General features: G+C 28.3%; 5 protein-coding genes across 6 annotated transcripts in view; 2 read left to right on the plus strand and 3 right to left on the minus strand.

Annotated features, from left to right (window-relative positions):
* The first annotated feature begins 105 nt into the window (after positions 1 to 105).
* On the plus strand, positions 106 to 15,043 carry LOC145744512 (mismatch repair endonuclease PMS2-like). The gene is made up of 14 exons (XM_082562366.1): positions 106 to 235; positions 329 to 415; positions 559 to 697; positions 917 to 1,064; positions 1,128 to 1,205; positions 1,589 to 1,723; positions 1,946 to 2,145; positions 2,290 to 2,486; positions 2,618 to 3,325; positions 3,403 to 3,596; positions 3,712 to 3,889; positions 3,989 to 4,156; positions 4,349 to 4,474; positions 14,185 to 15,043. Exons 1-14 carry the CDS (start codon positions 106 to 108, stop codon positions 14,769 to 14,771), a joined length of 3,075 nt encoding a protein of 1,024 aa, XP_082418492.1. The 3' UTR covers positions 14,772 to 15,043.
* On the minus strand, positions 4,694 to 6,103 carry LOC145744523 (E3 ubiquitin-protein ligase RNF146-A-like). Its single transcript, XM_082562381.1, has 3 exons — positions 5,781 to 6,103; positions 5,568 to 5,695; positions 4,694 to 5,405 (listed from the first exon to the last, which is right to left on the minus strand). The coding sequence occupies exons 1-3, from the start codon at positions 5,883 to 5,885 to the stop codon at positions 5,018 to 5,020; spliced, it is 621 nt and encodes a 206-aa protein (XP_082418507.1). The 5' UTR covers positions 5,886 to 6,103; the 3' UTR covers positions 4,694 to 5,017.
* LOC145744518 (uncharacterized) lies at positions 7,522 to 12,500 on the minus strand. The gene is made up of 9 exons (XM_082562374.1): positions 12,145 to 12,500; positions 11,059 to 11,231; positions 10,668 to 10,805; positions 9,866 to 9,996; positions 9,288 to 9,413; positions 8,930 to 9,115; positions 8,143 to 8,274; positions 7,867 to 7,990; positions 7,522 to 7,770 (listed from the first exon to the last, which is right to left on the minus strand). The coding sequence occupies exons 1-9, from the start codon at positions 12,495 to 12,497 to the stop codon at positions 7,565 to 7,567; spliced, it is 1,569 nt and encodes a 522-aa protein (XP_082418500.1). The 5' UTR covers positions 12,498 to 12,500; the 3' UTR covers positions 7,522 to 7,564.
* Positions 14,987 to 17,226, plus strand: LOC145744521 (uncharacterized). 2 transcript variants are annotated; one of them, XM_082562378.1, is made up of 6 exons: positions 14,987 to 15,139; positions 15,234 to 15,258; positions 15,384 to 15,862; positions 15,928 to 15,993; positions 16,070 to 16,215; positions 16,539 to 17,226. In XM_082562378.1, exons 1-6 carry the CDS (start codon positions 15,061 to 15,063, stop codon positions 16,611 to 16,613), a joined length of 870 nt encoding a protein of 289 aa, XP_082418504.1. In that variant the 5' UTR covers positions 14,987 to 15,060; the 3' UTR covers positions 16,614 to 17,226. The 2 variants fall into 2 exon arrangements, with proteins under 2 accessions (XP_082418504.1, XP_082418505.1); XM_082562379.1 differs by having other exon boundaries at positions 16,070 to 16,206.
* Positions 17,196 to 22,141, minus strand: part of LOC145745063 (FRAS1-related extracellular matrix protein 1-like) — a 16,113-nt gene continuing 11,167 nt past the window's right edge. The window contains 15 exon segments of the mRNA XM_082563053.1: positions 17,196 to 17,901; positions 18,227 to 18,381; positions 18,470 to 18,684; positions 18,767 to 18,853; positions 18,941 to 19,041; positions 19,108 to 19,201; positions 19,289 to 19,380; positions 19,451 to 19,567; positions 19,643 to 19,804; positions 20,138 to 20,340; positions 20,532 to 20,683; positions 20,869 to 20,999; positions 21,131 to 21,238; positions 21,365 to 21,571; positions 21,876 to 22,131. Coding sequence (XP_082419179.1) covers positions 17,702 to 17,901; positions 18,227 to 18,381; positions 18,470 to 18,684; positions 18,767 to 18,853; positions 18,941 to 19,041; positions 19,108 to 19,201; positions 19,289 to 19,380; positions 19,451 to 19,567; positions 19,643 to 19,804; positions 20,138 to 20,340; positions 20,532 to 20,683; positions 20,869 to 20,999; positions 21,131 to 21,238; positions 21,365 to 21,571; positions 21,876 to 22,131 — 2,280 coding nt within the window. The 3' untranslated portion in view covers positions 17,196 to 17,701.

Raw genomic sequence — 22,141 nt, forward strand, 5'->3', positions numbered from 1 at the left:
CGTCCTACATAGCTCAGCGGCGCCAACCCCCGGCGACGAATTTATTGAAAATAAATAACGTTGTAGCATGTGTGCTGCTTAATTTGGTCGTATAAACAACTTAGCATGGCCAAAATCCTGTCAATAAATAAAAATGATGTTCATCAAATATGTTCTGGTCAAGTAATATTAGATCTTGCCACAGCTGTTAAAGAATTAGTTGAAAACAGCATTGATGCAGGGGCAACAATAATAGGTTTGTTGTTTTATTATTAATTTAACTTTAAACTACATGGTTTTAGTTTTAAATATTGCTAAACAATGGTCTGAAATTTAAACATTTTTATAGAAATCAGATTAAAAGAATATGGAAGTGAACAAATTGAAATAATCGACAATGGGAGTGGAGTGGAAGAAAGCAATTTTGAATCCCTGAGTAATTTTTAATTTACATCCAAAATAAAATTAAAATATTTCACAATTATTTTTCATAACTCTGAATTAGCATGCAGTTAACATTCTTTAAATATTGCTTGCTGGCCTATAGCATACAATAGTTTTAAAACTGTTTATATCTAGCTTTGAAACATCACACTTCGAAATTACAAGAGTTCTCTGACTTAAGTTGTGTTAGTACATTTGGTTTTCGAGGAGAAGCTCTGAGCTCCTTGTGTGCCCTTTGTAATGTTACTGTAAGCACAAGGCATGCCAGTAGCAGGTTAAAAAACATTTAATTTTTAAATTAATAGGCGAATAATTATATAACATATTTAAATATATATTTTTTAAGTGTATATATATATTTATCTTTTCTTTGCATAAAAATTTTATTTTACACACTTTATTAGATTTTTTATAATTAGATTTTTTGTTTATTTTATAGGCCTAAAAAATGTAGGTATTTTAAACGTTAATTAATCAAATTTTATATGTTTAGAATAGGGCACAAATTGGAATATGATTACAATGGCCTGATAATATCGAAATCAGGAATAGCTCGGAAAATAGGAACTGATGTGATGTTAAAAAAAATCTTCTCAACTCTACCTGTGAGATATAAAGAGTTTACCAAAAATATTAAAAAGGTAAATCAAAAAATAAAAATGATAACAATAAGGTCCTAAAATATAATTTTATCTTTTTTAAAGGAATACACGAAGTTGCTGTCAATATTAAGTGCCTACTGCCTAATATCCACTAATGTTAAGATAACATGCATAAATCAGGTACTATATTTTTTGTATATATCTTTATCCTCAATGTGGGAAAGTCAAATGCGCGACTTAAACATAGAGTAACATAAGTTACTCCGACCCAGTCTCGAGTTGCCTTTAGCAGTTTGGGATATTATAGATTATAATTGCCCGATAATTATGCTGCTGATTAAGTGCTGGCTCAGCAGGAGTTCGTACCGTTTATAGCGCCTTACTCAAGGGCGCTACAGCATGTGATCAGTGGGGATTGAACCCACGACCTCATGTGTGGTGTTGCAAGAGTTCTTACCACTACACCACGCTGCCGGTATATATTTAAACAAATATTTAAAATGCATATTTCTTTGATTAAAATTTGTGATATTGCTAAACAATTTTTTCATCCAATTTTGTAGGTTGGTAAGGGAAAGAAAAATGTTGTTTTATCAACACAAAGTTCAAGTTCACTACAACAAAATATTTCTTCAATATACGGTCCTAAACAACTCCAAACTTTGAAGGAATTTATACAACACCAACCCTCAAATGAGGTTTATATCATGATATTTATTTTTTATTAAAAAAGAAATTTATCCCCAAAGTGGTAGTTAAAAAGTGCCCCAACTGTGTTTTAAAATATTCTAAATAACCACAAACTATTCTTAAGATGATGACTACTTGACTATGCCAGTGTTAAATATTAATTTTAAAAATATAAATTTGTGCTAAAATATTTTTAAAAAAACATGATTTCTTTTACATTTTTGTATCAGGTTTGCGAAGATTACAATCTAAAACCTGAAGATGCAGAAAAAATATCCCAGCAATATGTAGTAAGCGGAATGATATCAGATATTGTACATGGGTATGGAAGGTCATCACCGGACCGACAATTTTTGTTTATTAATTCAAGACCAACCGATATACCAAAACTTTCTAAAGTAGTTAACGATGTATATCACTTATATAACAGGTAAGGTGAAATATTTTTAATATAATTTTGTTAATAACATTCTATTGATATTTAGTAAAACATTAACTTTTCAGAAGTTGTAAATAATTGTAATGTAAACCTGAAAATGGCATTTTAATAAAATACTTGTGTTTTTTAATTTAGACACCAATACCCATTCGTTGCCCTTAATATATCAATAAAAAGAGAAACAGTTGATATAAATGTAACTCCCGATAAACGACAAGTTTTCATTCAAAATGAAAAACTTTTACTAGCTACAATAAAGACTTCACTTTTACAACTATTCTCTAAAAACGAAAGCCACCAAATTGGGTCAATTGTACAATCATCATTATCAAGTTAGTCATAAAATTAAAAAAAATACAACTAATACCTACAAGTTGTTAATTTATTTAATAAAACAAAGCTCTTTTTAATTTCCAACTTGGCTTAAATCTGTGTTGACTTTTACAAACTTTGATTTTTTAAGGTTTTTTACATGCACCAATCGAAACAATAAACAAACCAGCCAAAATTAAACAAGAAATTGATCTTAGTACCAAACTAGAATTAACTATCAACAACAATAAACAACCTATAGAACATACAAAAAATACCTCTAATGATACAACACCAGAAACAAAAGATGCCAACCTTCTAAATTCTGAAGAATTAGGTTTAAAATCTGAAAGCAAATTTAATACAACCCCAAAATTAATGCGGCCAAATCCAGAAGTCAAAACCACAAACAGCATTTTATCAAAGTTTAGACATAACTCTTCTTTAAAACAGAGTCCAAGTAATAATAACAGAAAACGAACTGCAAATACTCCTGTGAAAACAAAAGCTAAATATCGGAAAACTTATCTACTTCCAACAAAAATACAAACACCTGGTAATTTTATTGATCAAAACTCTGATAATTTAAATTCCGAATCTGGCTTTAAAATGGAGTTAATATCACAGGATGATAGTTCAACTCTTATTAATAATGTAAATACATCATCAATTGATATAGACCTTTTAAATAATGAAGGAAATAGTAATGATGAACATTTAAAATCTAATGAAAACAATATTGAAACTGAATGTACATCTAAAACTATTGAATATGATGAAAAAACAGAAAACTGCAAATCATTTACAACAATTCAATTCTCTTTAACGAAAATCAAAGAGTCATTAAAAAGGATAAAAGGTATTGTACATGCTACTTATAATACCCTTTTTAAAACTAAAAAAATAGTATTTATATATACCAAATATATTATTCAGAGTTAAAAATGCCAACTACAGAAGAGAAATTATCGTTTCAAGCTAAAATTGACCCCAGCCAAAACAAGTCAGCCCAGAATGAATTGAGTCGAATTCTTAAGAAAAAAGCTTTCAATGAAATGAAAGCTTTGGGCCAATTTAATTTGGGTTTTGTAATTGCCCGCTTTAAAAATGATTTATTTATTATAGACCAGGTAATATCTAAAACAAAAAAACATTATTAATTTATTATCATTAACATACTTTTTAGCAACTTTACTATTTTATACCAGATATATTTTTAATATTTTAAAAATCTTATTTTTTTAGCATGCATCTGATGAAATTTACAATTTTGAAACATTGCAAAAATTTCACAATATTCACCAACAGAAGTTGGTGGTTCCACAAAAACTTTATCTTACCGCTGGTGATAAATTAATTTTACTTCACAATCTTAAAATATTTCAAAAAAATGGATTCGATTTCAACATAGACAAGGAAAATGGTAAAAGAACAATTTTCTTTTATTCAAGTAGTAAATTCCACATAATACTCACTTTCTAAGCTTTGTAAAAAAATTTAACTCCAAATTTTACTTAAGGAGAGAACATCAGTTTAAGTAAAGTCCCGATGAGTAAAAACTGGGAGTTTGGTTCGACCGACGTCGAGGAATTAATATTTATGTTAAATGGCGCCCCCGGTGTTATGTGTAGACCTTCAAGAATAAGACGAATGTTTGCATCAAGGGCTTGCCGCAAAGCAGTAATGATTGGTAAGTAATGTGAAAAATATATATCAAATAATTAGTTAATAAATGGTTTGACAAAACTACTCCATGTCAAATCAATAATGACAAAGAAACCTTGATACTGGGTTGGGGCAACAAAATTTACCGAGTGCCTGTAAAGTTGGGCCTTTAACAATGTATCTTTTTTAACTCAATATATACTTTTTTTTTCTACAGGTACTTCTTTAAACAAACAGGGAATGCAGAGAATAATATCCCATATGGCTGAGATAGAACATCCATGGAATTGCCCGCATGGCAGACCTACCATGCGACATTTAATCGACCTAAATCGAATTATTACACTAACTCAAACATTTACCTAATAGTGAATGGTGTTAAAATACAAATTTGTTTTGACATTTTATGTTGAAATAGTTTTACAATAAAGAATTAAATGTATTAGTAGTAAAATATATTTTGAAATCGAAAAAAAGATGCAAGGAAAAATATACAAACAGTATAAGTAAGAAGAAAAGAGTTTAAAAAAAACCTTGATTATAATAATCAAAACCAGAAAAAAAAAAATTGAAATAAAATATTAAAAAAGAGAAAAGAAATTTGGAAGAAAGAAACTGAAAACTGAATATTTTGAATAGAAACTACACCTACTTCAATTTTCTGTTGGAAGAAATTAAATTTAAATAAAATATAAACATCATCATTATTAATTACACTAATAAACAAACTTATTCAGATATTTAAAACTAACTTTTCCAATAAAAAACAAGTTGAACCGTGACAAACATAAATAAACTCCATTGCTTGCCACTAAAACATCAGAGTCAGAATTAATACATTTACTAGATACAATAAACTGAAGTTATGTCATTTAAACTATATTTATTAATTGTTAGAAGTGGTACCCGTCGATTCAGCGCCAATATCAAAAACAGAATTAATAAATCCCGTTGGAGGATTCGTTTTATTATCTTGAGACTTGGACGTCGACTGTGGCATCTCCTCACCTACAGTTGGGTCTCGAATTCCCTGCCCATGAAGACCGGCTACACCCTTTTTAGGTGCACTTTTAAAGTCCCTCTTAATTTTTCGTTTTCTAGAGTTCCTGTTTCTTTGATATTGCACCAAATTTTCAAAGTCAATCACGTAAACGTTCCCGGCAATTAAAACGTCCACAGATTTCTGGGAGTCTGCATATGCAGCTTCAAGTTCTTGACAAGTGCGGTCATCATATTGCCACCAACCATTTCTCCCCTCATAAAACCAAACATACCTAAAAAAAGGTTTTATTTTATTAGGCTTTAGCACATTACAAGCAAATAACCCTACCATAGAAATTTATGGTACAGTAGCAATGCAGGTAAAAGACAGTGATGTTTTACACCTTCTTTTCTGCAAGCTACTGTCATTATTAGAAAAAAGTGGTATAAAGTACCTGGCTTCCATCATGTTATCATCTTCGTCTTCTTCTGTTTCTTTTTTAAACAAGTTTGGTCTTGTAATAAAGTTATCGGGGATGGGAGATCGACACAAAGCACATCTACGATTTTGCATTGCTGTACCCTTTGTTAATATATGACAATATTTTATCAGAAATCATAAACACCTAAAAATTAACAAGATATACAAACAGACATGAAAGTCTTACCTTGGCACAAAGAAAACAAAACACATGGTGACATGGAAGTTGTACAGGTTGCATACATGGTTGAAGACATATCGCACACTCAAGTTGACTGCCTTCACTTTCCATTCTTTGTTCTTACTCAACAACAGCTAACCCAAAATCGATTGTAAAGAAGCCGTCAAAAGAAAGCTGTATTTCTTAAATTGCTGCCACCAAACTGAATAAACCAATAGCAGACTATTGTCCACAAATACCAAACCTAATTAAACCAAAAATTTCTTGTTTTTAATAAACGTATCAAGGTTTAAACAGGCTGACATAAACTTACTTTTATTAATAAAAAATTTTGGCGTATCTCTATGGTAAAAATAGTCCTTTAGCGCCAACGTCCGGTTGCGGTAAAACACGATTTCATTTAACTTTTTCAATCCAAATATTCAATTTTATATTAGTTATCTAGTATACGGCTGTTAAAAGCTATTTTAAAGAAAATATAGGCATTAAATAAATAAAATAAGCTAGCAGAAGTATGAAATGGTATTAACCCATCTTTAATTTAATATATTTTTGATTTATTGATGCTGATCATAAAGCACCAGCTTTGGAAAATGTTATACCAAATAATAAAATGGGTAAATATAATTTAAAACAAAGGCTTATAGTGCACTGCAAAAATTTGATTTCAAATAAAAACAAAAAAGAACCTTAAGAAATAAAACCAAATTTGTAGTCTATTCAAAATAACTGCATGAGGTTATTTATATGATAAAATTTGATATGTAATGATAGTTAAACAAAATTTTACACCATTTTAAAGTTTGAAAATGTTGGATGAACATAGTAAGCACCACCAGAAGGTTTTCTATGAATAAATTTCGATTGAATTTATGGAAAGTTTATAAAAGTTAATGTGTGAGTTAGTAAAATACAAAATTTTCGCAACAGCTCTTAAAAAACTAAATAATAACACAATAAAATGTAAGAGAAAATAGAAAAAAAGTATCAGCAGAATTCCAAAGAGCACATTATAACTTTGTCAAAAATACCTCATCGCTCAAGTTAAATTTGATAGGTTAAATAATACGATTCAATAAAATATGTCGCAAGACAAGATAATTTAACAATATGTTAAAAACTAACTGGGTACATTAAAATTTGATTGTTGTAAAGTATGGCAGGATAACAGCAAAGTTGTATAAAATAAAGCACTGTGCAAACTTGTAATTATTTCATTTAAAATCATGTTAGAAATAAAATCAGTGCATAAAAAATACTAAAAGAATAATAAGGTTTTAATGATAAGGGTTAAAAAACTTTATTTTTCATAGAGTTATAGCTATGCGAAAAATATATTTGTAAGTTAGTTTAAATATGTTTTATCATATTTATCCTATCTGAAACTGCTGTAACTTTTGAAAATCCATTAAAACAATGATTTCAAATAAGATTTGTTAGTGCAATCTGTCAAATGTTTTAAACTATTGAAAAAAATATTGAAAAACCGGAAGCAAAATCGACAAAACATGTTATTTTTAGCATAATGTTGTCTCTACGCATAAATTGTTAAAAAAATAATAATAATAATAGTAGTAATACAAAAAGGGCAATGCTAAAAAAGTGATACATTAAAAAAAATGTACTAAAATGTATCCAACAATAAAAAAATTACTTAATAAAATCCTCAGTAGTTCCAGCTAATTTATTATGAGAGCGTAACTTTCGCTGGTACAATGTCATGTTGCAGCACTCGAAAAAAAAAAAACAATCAAAAACTGCCATTTATTTAGCTAGGTCAAATCTGTGTCTTAAAGAGTTGTCCTATATGGGCCCTGCACTCTTAAATACTGCATAATAGCACTGGGGCCACCTTCTACACATATAGGTGGAATTTGGGGCAAGGGACAGTCCTCAACTGACATTAGGGCAAGTTTAGTACATAGAGCTAACTCGAATGGTAAAACTTGAAGTGGGTTGTCGTTTAAATAAAGTTCTTCCAAATTTTGTAAGTTACCTACATGAAATCGAATTAAAATCATTTTTTTAATTTTTTTTTTTTTTTTTTTTTCGAAAAAGTATTTTTGAACTTTAAAAATTAAGCTTAACTTACCTATTTCATTAGGAAGGTCTCTGATACCATTTTCCCCAACTGCCAGAACAGTTAAATTCACTAGATTTCCAACACTGTTTGGTAGCGAAGTCAGTTTATTACCTTGTAGTTTAAGTTTGCGTAACTAAAAACAAAATCAAAAAATTAAATCTGAAAAATAATATTTTTTGTTATTAAAACTACAGCGGAAAACAATGCCTAATGGTATACATTATTTATAAATGTAATATATATATATATTATTTTTTAAATATTTTTTTATTTATTTTAAAATACCTGAGTTAAATGTTTAATTTCTTGTGGCACGAATTCAAGTTTATTTTCCTCCAAATCTAAGGTTTGTAAGTTAACGAGTTTCCCAATCGAGGATGGAATTTTCTTTAACAGGTTGTTACTCACCATTAAAACCTAAGAAAAAAATTTAAGTAATTAGTTTAATTAAACAAAAAAGTTGATAAATAATTAGGTGTTAATATCACACCTTTATTAGAATAATTATCAAAAACTTGATTTTAATTGTTAACATAATTTAACAACTTTCGAGCAATGTGTTAAAGCAATTACATTTCTAATATACCAAATAAGTTAGTAGTTGAATATAGAAAGTTTTTAAGAATCATAAAGTTAACATAATATATAAATTTGGTTTTCTAAGTATTATTTGAATTTAAATGAATCTATTTTCAAAATACAAAAAAATAAATGATAGTTACAAAAAAGAATTTAATGTAAACAATACGCTACTCATTAAAACCTAATGATAAGATACAGTTTTTAAATTGTTCTATATTACGAAAATGTTAATTAAAATAAGATTTCAGTGACATTTTAACATTAAGATAAATACAGGGTTTAAAGTTTAAATTGACAAGTGTAGATTTTAATGATAGGCTAATGAAACTTAATTACTGGTACTACATTATATTTTGCTTTGCTTTAAAAAAATAAAAACTAATTTAAAACAAAATTTAAATATATTAAAAACTTTAAATTTAATTAAACAGGGGCAAAAAATAAATCACTTCCAAAAAAAAAAAGTTAAACGAAATTTCAAATTTTTAACCTGTAAAGATTGGAGGTCTCCAATATCATCTGGTAATCTGGTTAATTGGTTGGTGTTTAAACATAAATCAACCATACTGGACCAAGAACCCACATCTAATGGTAACGATGTTAATTGGTTGTTTCTCATGCTAAGTTTTGAAAGAAATTTCGCTCGTGAAAAAATCTCAAAAGGAATTTTACTAATCTAAAAAAATAAAAATATTCGATCATAAAAAAATAGTTGGTATATATAAATAAATAAAATGTGAATAAACTAAATTTCTTGAAGCATTTCTAAACCTATAATTAGAAAAAATGCATAAAAAAATTAAAAATTTACTGTTTTTAAGAGATTCTAGAATTATAATCTTTTTAACCTGATTATGTTCCATATTTAATGTTTTGAGGGCAGTAAATTGGGAGGGGCCACCGTCGGGATAAGATAGAAATTTATTTCTTGCCAGAGTTAAACTTGTCAGACGCGATAATTTACTTAAACAACCCTGCAAAAAAAGGATAAATTGTTTTAAAAAAATACTAACAGCAATTTATATATGATCATTTAATTACCATACAAAATGTAGAAAAAAATGTTTTATAACACTTTATACACACTCTTATATTATAACTAATGGAACAAAGACTTAATGTGGAATTTTAAACCAGTTTTACTTTGTTTATTGTCTTAGTAAAAGGTGATATTATCCTCAAAATGTTAAGTGGTTTAATAGCTATATCAAAGTAACTTTCTTACATTTAAACTACACACGTAAAATGTGGTTTGAAGTAAAGTTTTAAATCATATAGTCTCTTTTTTAGGCAGGCTATAAAAGTACACCAACCTAAAATGTTTGACCTACATTTTCAACACAGATTAAAAACTACATGTACTTTTTTGGGCATAAAAAAAAACTTGCCAATTTTAAAGCTGATAATGAAATTAAAATAATCTTACTTCAGGTAAAAATTCGATTTGATTGTTTTCCAAGTTCAGTTCTTCCAGTAAATTGCAGTTTTGTATCGATTTGGGGAGGCAAGTTAATTGATTATACTTTAAACCCAGACGATTCAACTTCACTAAATTACCTAAGAAAAAAAAGGGAATTTAATTAAAAAATGAAAGTAAAAAAATTAAATTTATTTTAGGTTTTTAAAGCGAAAAAGGGATAACACATATCTTATAAAGATTTTAAATAAAATTAAGTAAGTGTTTTCCATATGCCAGACCCAATTAATTTTAAGAAAATAAAACAATTACATTTACTTAAAAATAAACTTTATATATGTTGTTTAAAATGTTACGCAATAAAAAGTTTTATTAATTGAAATGATTTGACAATAAATATAAATGTTACTATGCATCCCTGTACAACTAATTCATTATATTGATACATCCTGCAAATTAAATGACAACTCGATAATTTAAATCAAATTTATGTAAAAATAGAAATACCAAATCTAAATAGGTTAGGGTCCCAATATATATAACACAAATATTTATTTAAATTTTTTTTTTATTTTTAGCATATAATCTCACATGTGCTTTATCATTATTATATAGGTAGTCTTATAAATAGTACAACATAATTATTAACAGACATCTTTACTTTAAAGCCTTCCAATTTGCAAATATATTTTACTTTAATAATAAACAACCTCCAAAAACACAGTAGGCCAGTTACGCAAATTTTTTCCTAAATTTCATAACAAAAATTTTTGAATGGCAAAATAACATTTTACAAAATAATCAAACTCACCTAATGATTCTGGCAGTTTTGTTAATTTGTTGTGTAATAGATCAAGAAAGGTTACAAGTTTACAATTTCCTATTTCTTCTGGGATTTCAGTTAACTCATTATAAGAAACATCTATGGTAACTAACTGCTGTAATTTACCTAAAAAAGTTTAAAAATAATTTAATAAAAAAATTACATTTCTAAAATAAGTATTAAGTGAAAACGAAAAAAAGGTAACAGCGTTACATAATAAAAACGTGTTTTGGATTTAAACTGTGCAATTATTTCATTTTTAAATATATTTTTATATATAATATATTAAAACTTTAATTGAATATAAATTGGTTTTTTAGCACTTTAAGAAAAACTAAATTATGTAAAATGTTTATTTTTATAAAAAATAATAACCTACCAATTGTGGAGGGAATTGTTTTGATTTTATTTTCGCGAACTACAAGTTGGGTAAGATTTTCCAGGTTTTCTATTGAAGCATCTATGGAAGTTATTTTATTGAACCTCAAGTAGAGTTTGGTTAAGGATTTTAGCTGGTAAATCACGGGGGGCACTTCTGGTAGTTTATTGTGTCTAAAAAACAAAATAAAATCATTATTACACTATTAAGGTATACACAATTTTAAAAAAAATTATATAAAACAAAATTTAAATATATTTCTACTAGTATGTATGTATGTAAAATCTATAAATTTTTAAAACTATTATTTCAGATGTGTGCCTTTGTTTTTTGAAACAAAATGTGTGTAATTACAATTTTTTTTATATCCCAAAGGTGCTAAGAGACAAATAACATAATTGACAACCATGACATCACAATCAAAAATAGAACACTGTCCTTTGATGACAAAAATAGCCTCGTATGTTGTCATAGCCCTTGTTAATGTAGTAATATAAACATGAAATGTTATTTTAATGAACATCAAACGATATCATAAGTAGTTGTAAAACTTTCCAACAATGAAATACCAAATACTTATCGTGATATTTAACTTTTTATTAAAAGGCCATAAACATCAAACTGCTTAATAATTAAACTATTCCGATCGATATTGTAATACACATTCATCTATTAATTATTCATCACAATTAAATCGATGATTCATTATGGGATAAACTTTGCTGAATCATTTTTATTGACTTCTCAGTTTACTTATTTAACAAACAACTTTCATATAAGATACTACCACATGTAAATGAAGTGTAATACCTCTTTTGTTATTTTTATGATAATTTTTTATAACGTAAGTTTAAGTTTCAACACTTGCTGTAAAAAGTGTAGCTAAATGTCAACATTTTAAAACTCCTTAAAAAATCCATAAAAATATGAAATAATTTAATAACAAAGAATAAAAAGCTCTCTTTAAAAATATAAAAAACCAACACATAACTTGTGATATTTAAAGAATGACTAATAAAAAAAATAAAGCAATTCATTTTTGACTTATAAAATATTTTTTAAATTGAAATTTTATAATGTATATACCTTAAATCAAGCATTTTCAATTTCTTTAAGTTTTGAAGTGTTGTCGGTAATGTCATTAAATGATTCTCTTGAAGAGCAAGGGTCGAAAGGTTAACCAGCAACCCAACCTCATCCGGTATTACGCTGAGTTTATTTTTATACAAATAAAGTTCACTGAGTTGGGTCATTTCTTTGATATGTGACGACGGTAATGTTGTTAAGTCCAACTTGCTGAGATCCAATCGACTTTCCTGCACTTCTTTACATTTTGTGATTTTCTTCTGTGCTTCTTGAGCCATTGCTTTGTTGTGTTTTTTCGCTTTGCTGCCATGTTTTTTCGAGCTGGTCTGATCTTCATACTTAACAGACTTCATACTTCACCTAAAATCATAAAAATAAAAAATTTAATTAATATAAATACCATGAATTTGCTTTGCTAAACAATTTTATAATTTTCACTTCAGAATGATTTAAAATTAGTTTTCCTAAAATTACATGAAACAGTTTAACAGTTGGGGGCCAAATTTTATTTTTTATGATCAGTGGGACACCGTAGTCTGCTAATTAACTGTTAACTGTCTGACGTTAATGAAGAAAACATGAAAAATATTTATACGATCTTAATTCTGCTAACTTTTCAGAAACCTAGTCAGTCAGTCAGTTGAATAACTTTTTCCTTCGACAAAATAACTCAAATTTTCGAACAACTTGCCTACTATTAAACCATGTCCCTAACAATATATATCATGTATTCAAATTGAAATATCTGCCATTTACTTTGGGCTATGCCATAACCTATTATAGAGATACAACTGAAATGCGTAACGCGAGGCGAAGCGAGATAGGGCGGAGTTTTGATGGGGCGGAACTAAATGCGAAATAAAACGGAATAAGCGGAGTCGTATTTTTTCCTTTTTTTGTTCCGCTACTCGGAGCTGGTAAAACCAATTTCTCGCTTTATGATTTATGTACATGACCCCCTAGGTTAAAGTTAATGTTTTTTTTAAAACAAATAGCTTATTTTCCTTGTCATCACGTGTTTACTGCCAGATAATTAATGTTGTATTGAGTAGAATATTTATTTGGGTAAATATTAGCTTAAGTAAAACCAAAATAAAGCTTTTGTAAGTGATAATGGATCTAAAAAATCGAAACAAATTTATGAAAGTCAAAAGGACGAAATTATCGTCGAATTCAGGTAAAATTTTTATGACATATATTTAATTATAACCCTAATAATTGTATATAAGAAATAAAACATTTTTAATTTGTGTTTTAGATTCAGATTGTAGCGTAATCAAAGACCAGCAAAATGTGTGTCGAGTTTTTAACCAAGTTGCATCATGGAACGGAGTAAAAAGATCAAAGTAAGAATTTTAAAACTTGGTTTAATAGTCCAATAATTTGCTAAGTAATTTCTTGTATTTTTTTAATTATTCATGTACCCATGCTTAGATAATTTGTGTTTGTTACCTATGCTAATTAGTACACGTAAATGAAAACCACAGAAATTGTTCTACATTATTTAATTTTTTTTCAACCTAAATTAATAACCAACTGTATTTAATCTATTTCTTTTTGACAGCTTTGCAAAGAATGCTTACACTCAACAACACCAGCACAAAATAGTTTGTTTTGTTTGCGGAAATGCGACAAATCGTGAAAACAGTCTTCTCATCTATTCTAGAATTCCACTCTCACGCCCTGATACCCCAATATTCCCCTTTCTAGAATATCATGACCCAGCACCTGGGGCTGAAGCGATGATGGAAGATTGGTCGGTGATTTCGTGTTTTGTTTGCAACGCCTTTTTGTGCCAGCAATGGGAATCTTTTCAAAAATCCAGAATGCCGATTAATAAAAGATTGTATTGGTTGAAAAGACCAAGTGGTTGTGAAATAAGACAACCTGTTTCTCAGGTAGCTTTTTTATATAAAGACAATTGCTATTTGTTAAACATTTCCAGAAAAAAATCGTGTTTGATTAGAAATGTTATGTTTTAATTTTTTATGTAGATTGAATTAGAAGAAATATTAAACGAACGATCGAGAGATAATTTTGATGATGATGAATCGGATGATGAAGAACAGCAACCAAAAGTCCAACCAATAGCCAACAAACAAGTTAATTTACACCAAGATAATAAAAACAAAAAAGAGCATGATTCTCCCTCAAATTTATGCTGTTATTCATGTGGAAAATACCAAAGCGTGACCCATAACTTTTGTACAATTCACTGCAGACCTTCATATGAACAAATACGGTCCGGTATACCATTTTACCCAACAGTTTTAAAAATCGAGCCTGCCAAAGGTGTTAAGGTACTTAATGGTTTAACAACCATGTGTATAATGTGCTTGCCTAAATTTAAACCAGAATGGCATAATATACAGATGCATTTCATGAAACAAGAACCTGGAATAAATATGCTGCCAAGGGTGCCACTGTCAGAAACAGTCGGTTGTTTTAAATGTGGAAAAGACGTCGATACGAAAAATAACATTGGTTTGATTCACACAGAAAACAAACCAAAAATAATATCAAAACTGGAGGAAGGAAAAGCAATCAACAATTCAGTGCCTCTGACCTTTGGATTTACATATTTGTGTAAAAATTGTAACAGTGATGTTGTTGACAATGTTAACTAAATATGGAGTAGTAAATGATTAATAGGTTGTAGTAGTAACTAAACAAATTTGTTGAATTGATTATTATTGTACAAGTGTTTATTATGTAAGGGAAATCTATAATTATTACATATTAACTAGCAAGCTTAGATTTTCATTTTATTGAATTTGATAGTATGTAATATTTATAAATCAATTTTTGTATGGATTTTTTTTTATTTAGAAATGTGTCTATTGTTTTTAATGAATAATGTGTTTTTTAATAATCTAATTACCTATTATTTTACCTTCAGGTTTATATTTTAATCAAATGTATTTAATGAATAAGATTTATTTAAACTGTGTAATTATAGTCTTAATTGTCGGTGCTTTAAATGCTCAAAATGCAGGTTAGTTTAAAATCTAATTTTTACTGTTTTCAATAACCTTAAAATTTATTTTGAAAAGAATATTTGTATGATTAAAATTGTTTTTCTTTTTTAGGGCCGACTTCTGCAACAAAGCTAAGGTAAATAGCCAATCAAGTCTAAGTAATATTTTTTATCTAAAATTTTTTCGAATAAAATTAAAATTTTTAAATATCTGATTTTACCCCCTAATTTACTATTTTTATTTTTTTATTCATCTATGTAGTAAGGAATCAGAGAAGAAAGCACCGGTTGGCAATTCAGAGACTGAGAGAGGAAATGAAATTTCAAATGAAAACCCGATTCAAACAAAACTTCACAAATTAACCAACGCACTTCCAGCCACTCAAAACAACACCAACCAGACCACTTTTAACCCAAATTCTTCCCCCCAAAAAGTTAATTCAACAATAAACACCACAAGTATTGCACCTACACAATCACCTAATACAACTGCTACAGCATTAAGGCCCAATGTAACAGTAAACACACAAGCTAATGTTCCTGTGAATACAACCTTGTTAGATAATATTACCACAACACAATCACCTAAGAATGCTACAAATGTTGCACCAACAAATCATTCAACAACTTTATCAACAACAACAAATTCTACAACACCCCCTACAACAGCAAAACCTACGACGAAAAAAACAACAAAACCTACAACAACGTCTACAACACCGACAACACCAGCTTCTACAAGTAAGCAATTTTTAAAGCACCCTTTTTTACTTTTGTTAATTTAATTTATGTTTTTTAATAATAAGATCCAACTACAACCCTCACTACAGTCAATTCAACTCTTGCTAATGACACTCCACAAATAAAACCAGGTAATATATTGACATATTAAATTTTGTAATTTATTTAAGTTAAAAATAATTTATTCATTTTTATTTTTTTTTATAGTTCCTTATTCAATACCATCTTCTGTTGGGGTTGTATTGGGTGTGGTCTCAGGAATTATATTAATTGGGATCATTATTTTTGTTTACAAATACAAAAGAAGGTTTATGCACGCAATACAATTTCGTAGACTACAAGAGGTGCCTATGGTAACTTAAAAATTAAGTATTTGTTGTAATTTTTCATAAAAAATCAAATTATTTAGCACAAAAAGGGAAGAAGAGTCCCTGTCTTTTTTGTATGTCTTTATCCTTGATGTGGGAAGGTCAATTTCACCTAGAGTAACATCAATTACCCTGACCCAGTATCGAGTTAATTTGGCAGTTTACTTAAGGTCCCTACACCATGGAAGCAGTGGGGATCGAACTCAGGTCCTCATGCAATGAAGCCAAGTGTTCTAACCACCACACTATGCCGTCTTAGTTTTGTTACCTGTTTTTTATAATTTCTAAAATAAAATCTTAATGTTTAGGATGATTTTGAAGACCTAAATGAACCAGACGCTGTATATGCAGAGCACACAGTTCCTATAAGGTTAAGGTTATAAAAGCACAAGCCAATCTACTTGTCAGTTTTTAACAGATAGGGGAATTTAATTCAAAAATTTGAACAATAAAAACAAACTGTTTTTTCACTTTTTGTACTATATTATATCTTTTTGCACCCTTTTTTTCCTGTACCAATTTAATGAAATGCTTTAAATCTACTTTGGCAAAGCAATTTGTCCTTTTTAAATAGCTGTGAAGGCCAGATGTTCTTATTATTATACTGTGTTGCAAAACCTTTTATCGGTACATTGTTTTTATCATATACACAAAAACTTGGCTTTGTATTTATTTTGCCTTGTCCTAAAGCTTAAAATTTTTTTATTGTTTTAAAGTTCAGCCATTTGCTGTATGCCGTACTATAGAAATATTAAAAAAAAAAAAACTGATTTTAAGTTAAGTGAAAGTATACCAAATAACTATGTGAATCAAATGCATTTTTGGTAAAATTTTAAACTACATTTAAATTAAGTATATGCATTGCCAATTTAAAGTACTGATTTTTTTTAATATTTTAAAACACCTATTACTATGTAACTGTAAATACCTGTAATGCTTTCTTTTCTTGTTGTTCTTGGTGGTTATTTCGTTTATGTCAACAATTAAATATACACAACCTCAATACATATTGCTTAACAAAATCTGATGCAATAAAAAACTAGGTCATTAAACAGATTAGAATTTAGAATGGAGTTTACACAATAGTTTAAACTTTGAAAATATGGTTAAATAAAATATATTATTCAAATTATTTTGTTTAAATGTATCTGTTAAATATTTTGGAAATCATAAGTCATTAACACAGTTCCTTTTTAAATCTGATGTTAAATTATTGTATAGAAAAGTTAAGGCAATTAACATTTATTACAAAATTAAGATTTGTTCTTTGTTTAAGTAAAATTAATCCAGACTTGAGGGCATGCAAAACATGGTAAAAGATAACATAAAAACGAGGTAAGAAATATTAAGGTTTAATACTGAATAAAACCAAAAACGAGGTTACAACCTTTCTTAATATTTACAAGAAATAATAATTAATATACCCTTGCCCATTCTCTAGTACACAGAAGAGTTTGTATAACCTATTTCTTTAAGAAACATTATCCATACATATATATTTCAAGTTACTTGATTTGTTACATCTTATATTTATCCATCTTTTCTTGGAAGAAACCATCGCACAATTTTGTGAAGTTTCAGATGTTGGAAAACCAGATTTCCAGTTTGTAAATCTTGTGTCAGCTCCATCAATCCATTCCCAGGTACTTGGATCTAACTTGTTGTTTAAACCTATAGAGATATTATTAAAATAGACTAGTAACATAATGTGTAGGAATCATTATCTGACAATTATAACCAATAACATCACAAGCTTTAACTTAAGGGTTGAGGTCAAATTAAGACTGGGTTGAGGTACTTTTTGTTAAGTTTTGGTCTTAAAAACTACCTTTCCACATAGAGTTTAAATTAACACAAAAAAAATATATCTAAACTTGTATAAAATATTTCAAAAGAGGATTTTTTTAACAGTACTTTTTAATATACCCTATTATTATTTAAAAAAAAATGAGACTACTATTTAAGACACAATATATTTAATTTTAGTTTAATTTACCGATATAGAAAGGTGTCCTTCTTGCTACCTTCCACAACCAATTCATTTGTTTTCGGTTTTCAATTGAAATAAGTTGTGCAGAATAATGTTCAGTGCATATCCTTTGAGCATTATTCCAAGAGTTTGCTTGGGAGGTTGTGCTAATAAAATAGCACCTACAAAAAACAGGCAAATAATTATAGAAATTGGCCTAAAAAATGGCTGTATTAATTTAAAATTAAAAATATCAGAAATTTTGTAAACCTATTGTGAAATCCTTTCCATCCATTTTTGCATTCTTTTGTTTTGATTTTAGGTGGAACTGATTTTATTTTTGATCGAGTATTTTTCCAAGGTGTCCACTGTGCTCCATTACATTGATATAATATTCTACTTATTGGTTCATAGAATAATTCACCAGTTGAGGAAAGTTTGCATATTTTAGAAATTCGCTGATTAGGCAAAAGCGTGGGTTCAACCTTTAAGTTAAATGGCAAAAAAATTATAGCTCAGATATAAACAAAAAACCTTTTTCCAACACAGTTTTAAGCCAAAACCTACCCTTTTTTCTTCTTCTTTTTCAGAGTTTCCCAAAACTGTTATCAAAGCAGACCTATTTGTGTTCTGTACTTCTAAACGTGCCCGAAACTAAATTAAATATAAAAATTTTGCCATATTTTTAAATATATCTTTTAAAGTAAATTCCCTGTTTATAATTTAAAGCAAGTGTATTACATGTTTGTTTTGTTCTACCAGTACATTAGGATCATCATTGATTTCTGCTGGGTTATTTGATGGTTGAGCTACATCAACATTTGACGGCCTTTGGTTGGCATCTATGAATCATAATTATATATTTAAACCAAGTTGAAAAAAAAAGTTTTTGTATAAATTAAGCCTACCTAGTGGAAAAATGTTTTTTGTTGTTGATTTTGGTAGAAATGGAAGGTCGGTTCTTTCAGTTTCATCAACAGTAATTGTGTTAATTCCATGGTACTTGTAACATAAGAAATAGTTTATTTCTTTTATGTCATTAAACACTAGAATATTTTGAAATTAAAACACTATGAAAATTTTACTTACTGTCCAGATACGAACACTTTTATTTCGAAAATACGAGACTGGTGAAACAACTTTTCCTGAACCAAGTTTTCCATATTTAACTCTGGAAGATTCTTAAAGCAAAATATTTGTGGATAAAAATTAAATACTTATTTAGGCAAGTCACAGATATCTGAGCATTACCTTGGTTTTGGTTTAAAGGGGGACTATCCTTGGCTATATTTTTTCTATTTTTCTTCCGTTTATTTTTCTTGGATTTCTTTTGCTTTTTGTTCAACTTGTTTTCATTCTTTCTTTTTGCTGTTTATTAATTAATTTAAAGTTTAGCAATATTAATAAGTTTTTAAAATTGTTACTCTGCCAATTTTTACACACCTTTTTTAGAACATGATCCGTCTTTTATTATTACAACAACTGATTGTTTTAATGGACTTAAAACAGTGTTGATTGGGTTGACAAGCTTTATTTTCATACTTTCTTTATTTTCATATAATGAATCATTGACTATGGTAAGTCGCCAGCTACCAATAGTAACACCTATAGGTAATAAAAAAATATAACTCAGCTAAAAAATGTGAGTGTATGTTTATACATTATACAACACAAACTAAATCAAAAGAAAGTAGGTAGCTAGAATTACTAATCTAATGTTATCATTTTAATATGCTTTTTAAAACAAACTATATACAAGGGAGCTTAGTGGATGATATATTTAAGTACGTTCAATTTATAGGCGTACAGAATAAACAAAACTGCCATTTAAAAGTAAATTATTACAAGCAAATATTAGATTTGTGACCATACTATGACAATTAAAATGCAGGCCATCGATTAGTTATGTTTATAATATAACAAGTTATTTCAACTTACCAGGATCAAATTGAATTTGTTCTGCAGTGCTTGGTATGTAATCTACTCCTTTTTTTGCTGTCCCAGGTTTTGTAGATACGCCGACAAAACTTGAAGTTTTGATGTTTCCAAATCTTTTAACTTTAACTAAAACTGATCCAACATCTTCGCAAACTTTAATCTTTTTTTCCGCTAACTCTATTCGAGTCCAAAACATATTGAACCTAAATGTAGATAAAAAAAATAGCTTAATACTTGTAAAAGACCAATTTTCATAAGGATGCCTCAGCTTGAAAACAGTAGGGAACAAACTCAGGACCTTATGTAGTGATGCTAAGTGTTCTAACCATCATATTAAAAAATGTGATTTCAAATATCTATTTTTTTAATTATTTTAGATCTATATTTTACTTACACATTTTCATGTAGAGTATTGCCCCAAGCATCTTCTACATCAAACTGAAAACTATCTTTTGTGACATTTAATTTTCTGGAAATTTGGTAAAAGATCTTTCGCTTGTTTAGGTCATCTTGGGTAAATCTAGTAATCGTACCTTCTTCATTTATCTAACATAAAAATAAATGGTAGTGTAAGTGTACATCAAATATAATGGACAAAAGCAAGTCTAGCTACGTGGAAGCAGGAAAAGCCTTATGTTGTAAAGCCAAGCTTTCTAAGCACTACACCAGTATATTGTAATTTTAAAACTGGCATTCAATATTAACCTGTTGATGCTTTCAAAAAAACTTACATGTTTAATAACTCCATATGAAGGTGGCTCAGTAATTGTAAATGAAATTGAATCAGGATTAGAAGATTGACTGTCTACAGCAACCAAAGAATGTTGGTCAATATAGATTGCATAATAATTTATACCCTTACCTAAAAAAAATGAACTTCAGGTTTTTATATTTAAAAACATTTACTGATACTACACTGAATTTTTAGTTGTTTAAATGTAAAAGTAATTTAGCATTTATAAAGCTATTAATTTACAATATTTATTATCTTACTTAATTTTTCAATAGTTCCAGGAATTTGATTAACTGTTACAATAGGAGCGGTATCATCAAATTCCTCAATCCTTAGGTAAATAGTGGTAGGTTCAGTTTTTAAAATCCCTAAAATAATCAAAAAGGGTACTAACTTAACAATAATGTTACATTTAAAACTAATAACTTGAAAAAAATGATAATAAACATTAAAAAAAATGGAATATTTATTGATATTAATTTTTTAAATTTTACCATTATGTAGATATCCAGTATGAACTGAATCAGTAACTGTGAAAGTAAATCGGTCAATAAACCCATTTCCACCATTATGTTGATAAAATAAATCACCATTCTCTAAATCTACTTCACTTATATTAGTGGAGGGACCGACCATTTCATTTCCTCTCACAAATAAGGTTCCATGTGTTGGAAGGTCAACAATTTGAAGTCTTAAATTTTCTAAAATTAAATATTAGTTTTACTATATAAGTCAAGCCAATTATTAGAACATGTGGTTTTACTACATGAGGTCATGGGTTTGATCCTCATTGCTTCCATGCTGTAGTGCCTTTGATTAATGCACTAATAATGGTATAAACTCCTGCTAAGCTCAAAACAAACCAGAAAAATAGTAATCGAACACTTTTATATTATATACAATATGTTGGATTAACAAATTCTACTCTATGTTAAAAATGTAAAGTGTTATGCATATTTAGGATAAAGATAAACAAATAACTGGAATGAATATATAAATATTTACCTTTTGGAGAGTCTGGGTCCTGTATTTTTATCACAAAACTACTGATAGAAACTGAAGTTCCACTGTATAAAGTTAAATCCGAATTCTCATTACTGTTATCCATAATATCTCTACCCAGAATTAAAGTAGGGTAAATGGAGTCAGTGTTGTTGATGTATATTAAAATATCAACTTCTTTGCTCCCTCGTGAATTATCAACAAGTACTTTAAAAGTGTCCTCAGATGATTCAATTTTGCTTGTATGCATGTAAATAACCTACAATTTA

This window comes from Corella eumyota, chromosome 3 (assembly GCF_963082875.1).
Source record: "Corella eumyota chromosome 3, kaCorEumy4.1, whole genome shotgun sequence".
Lineage (NCBI taxonomy): Eukaryota > Metazoa > Chordata > Ascidiacea > Phlebobranchia > Corellidae > Corella > Corella eumyota.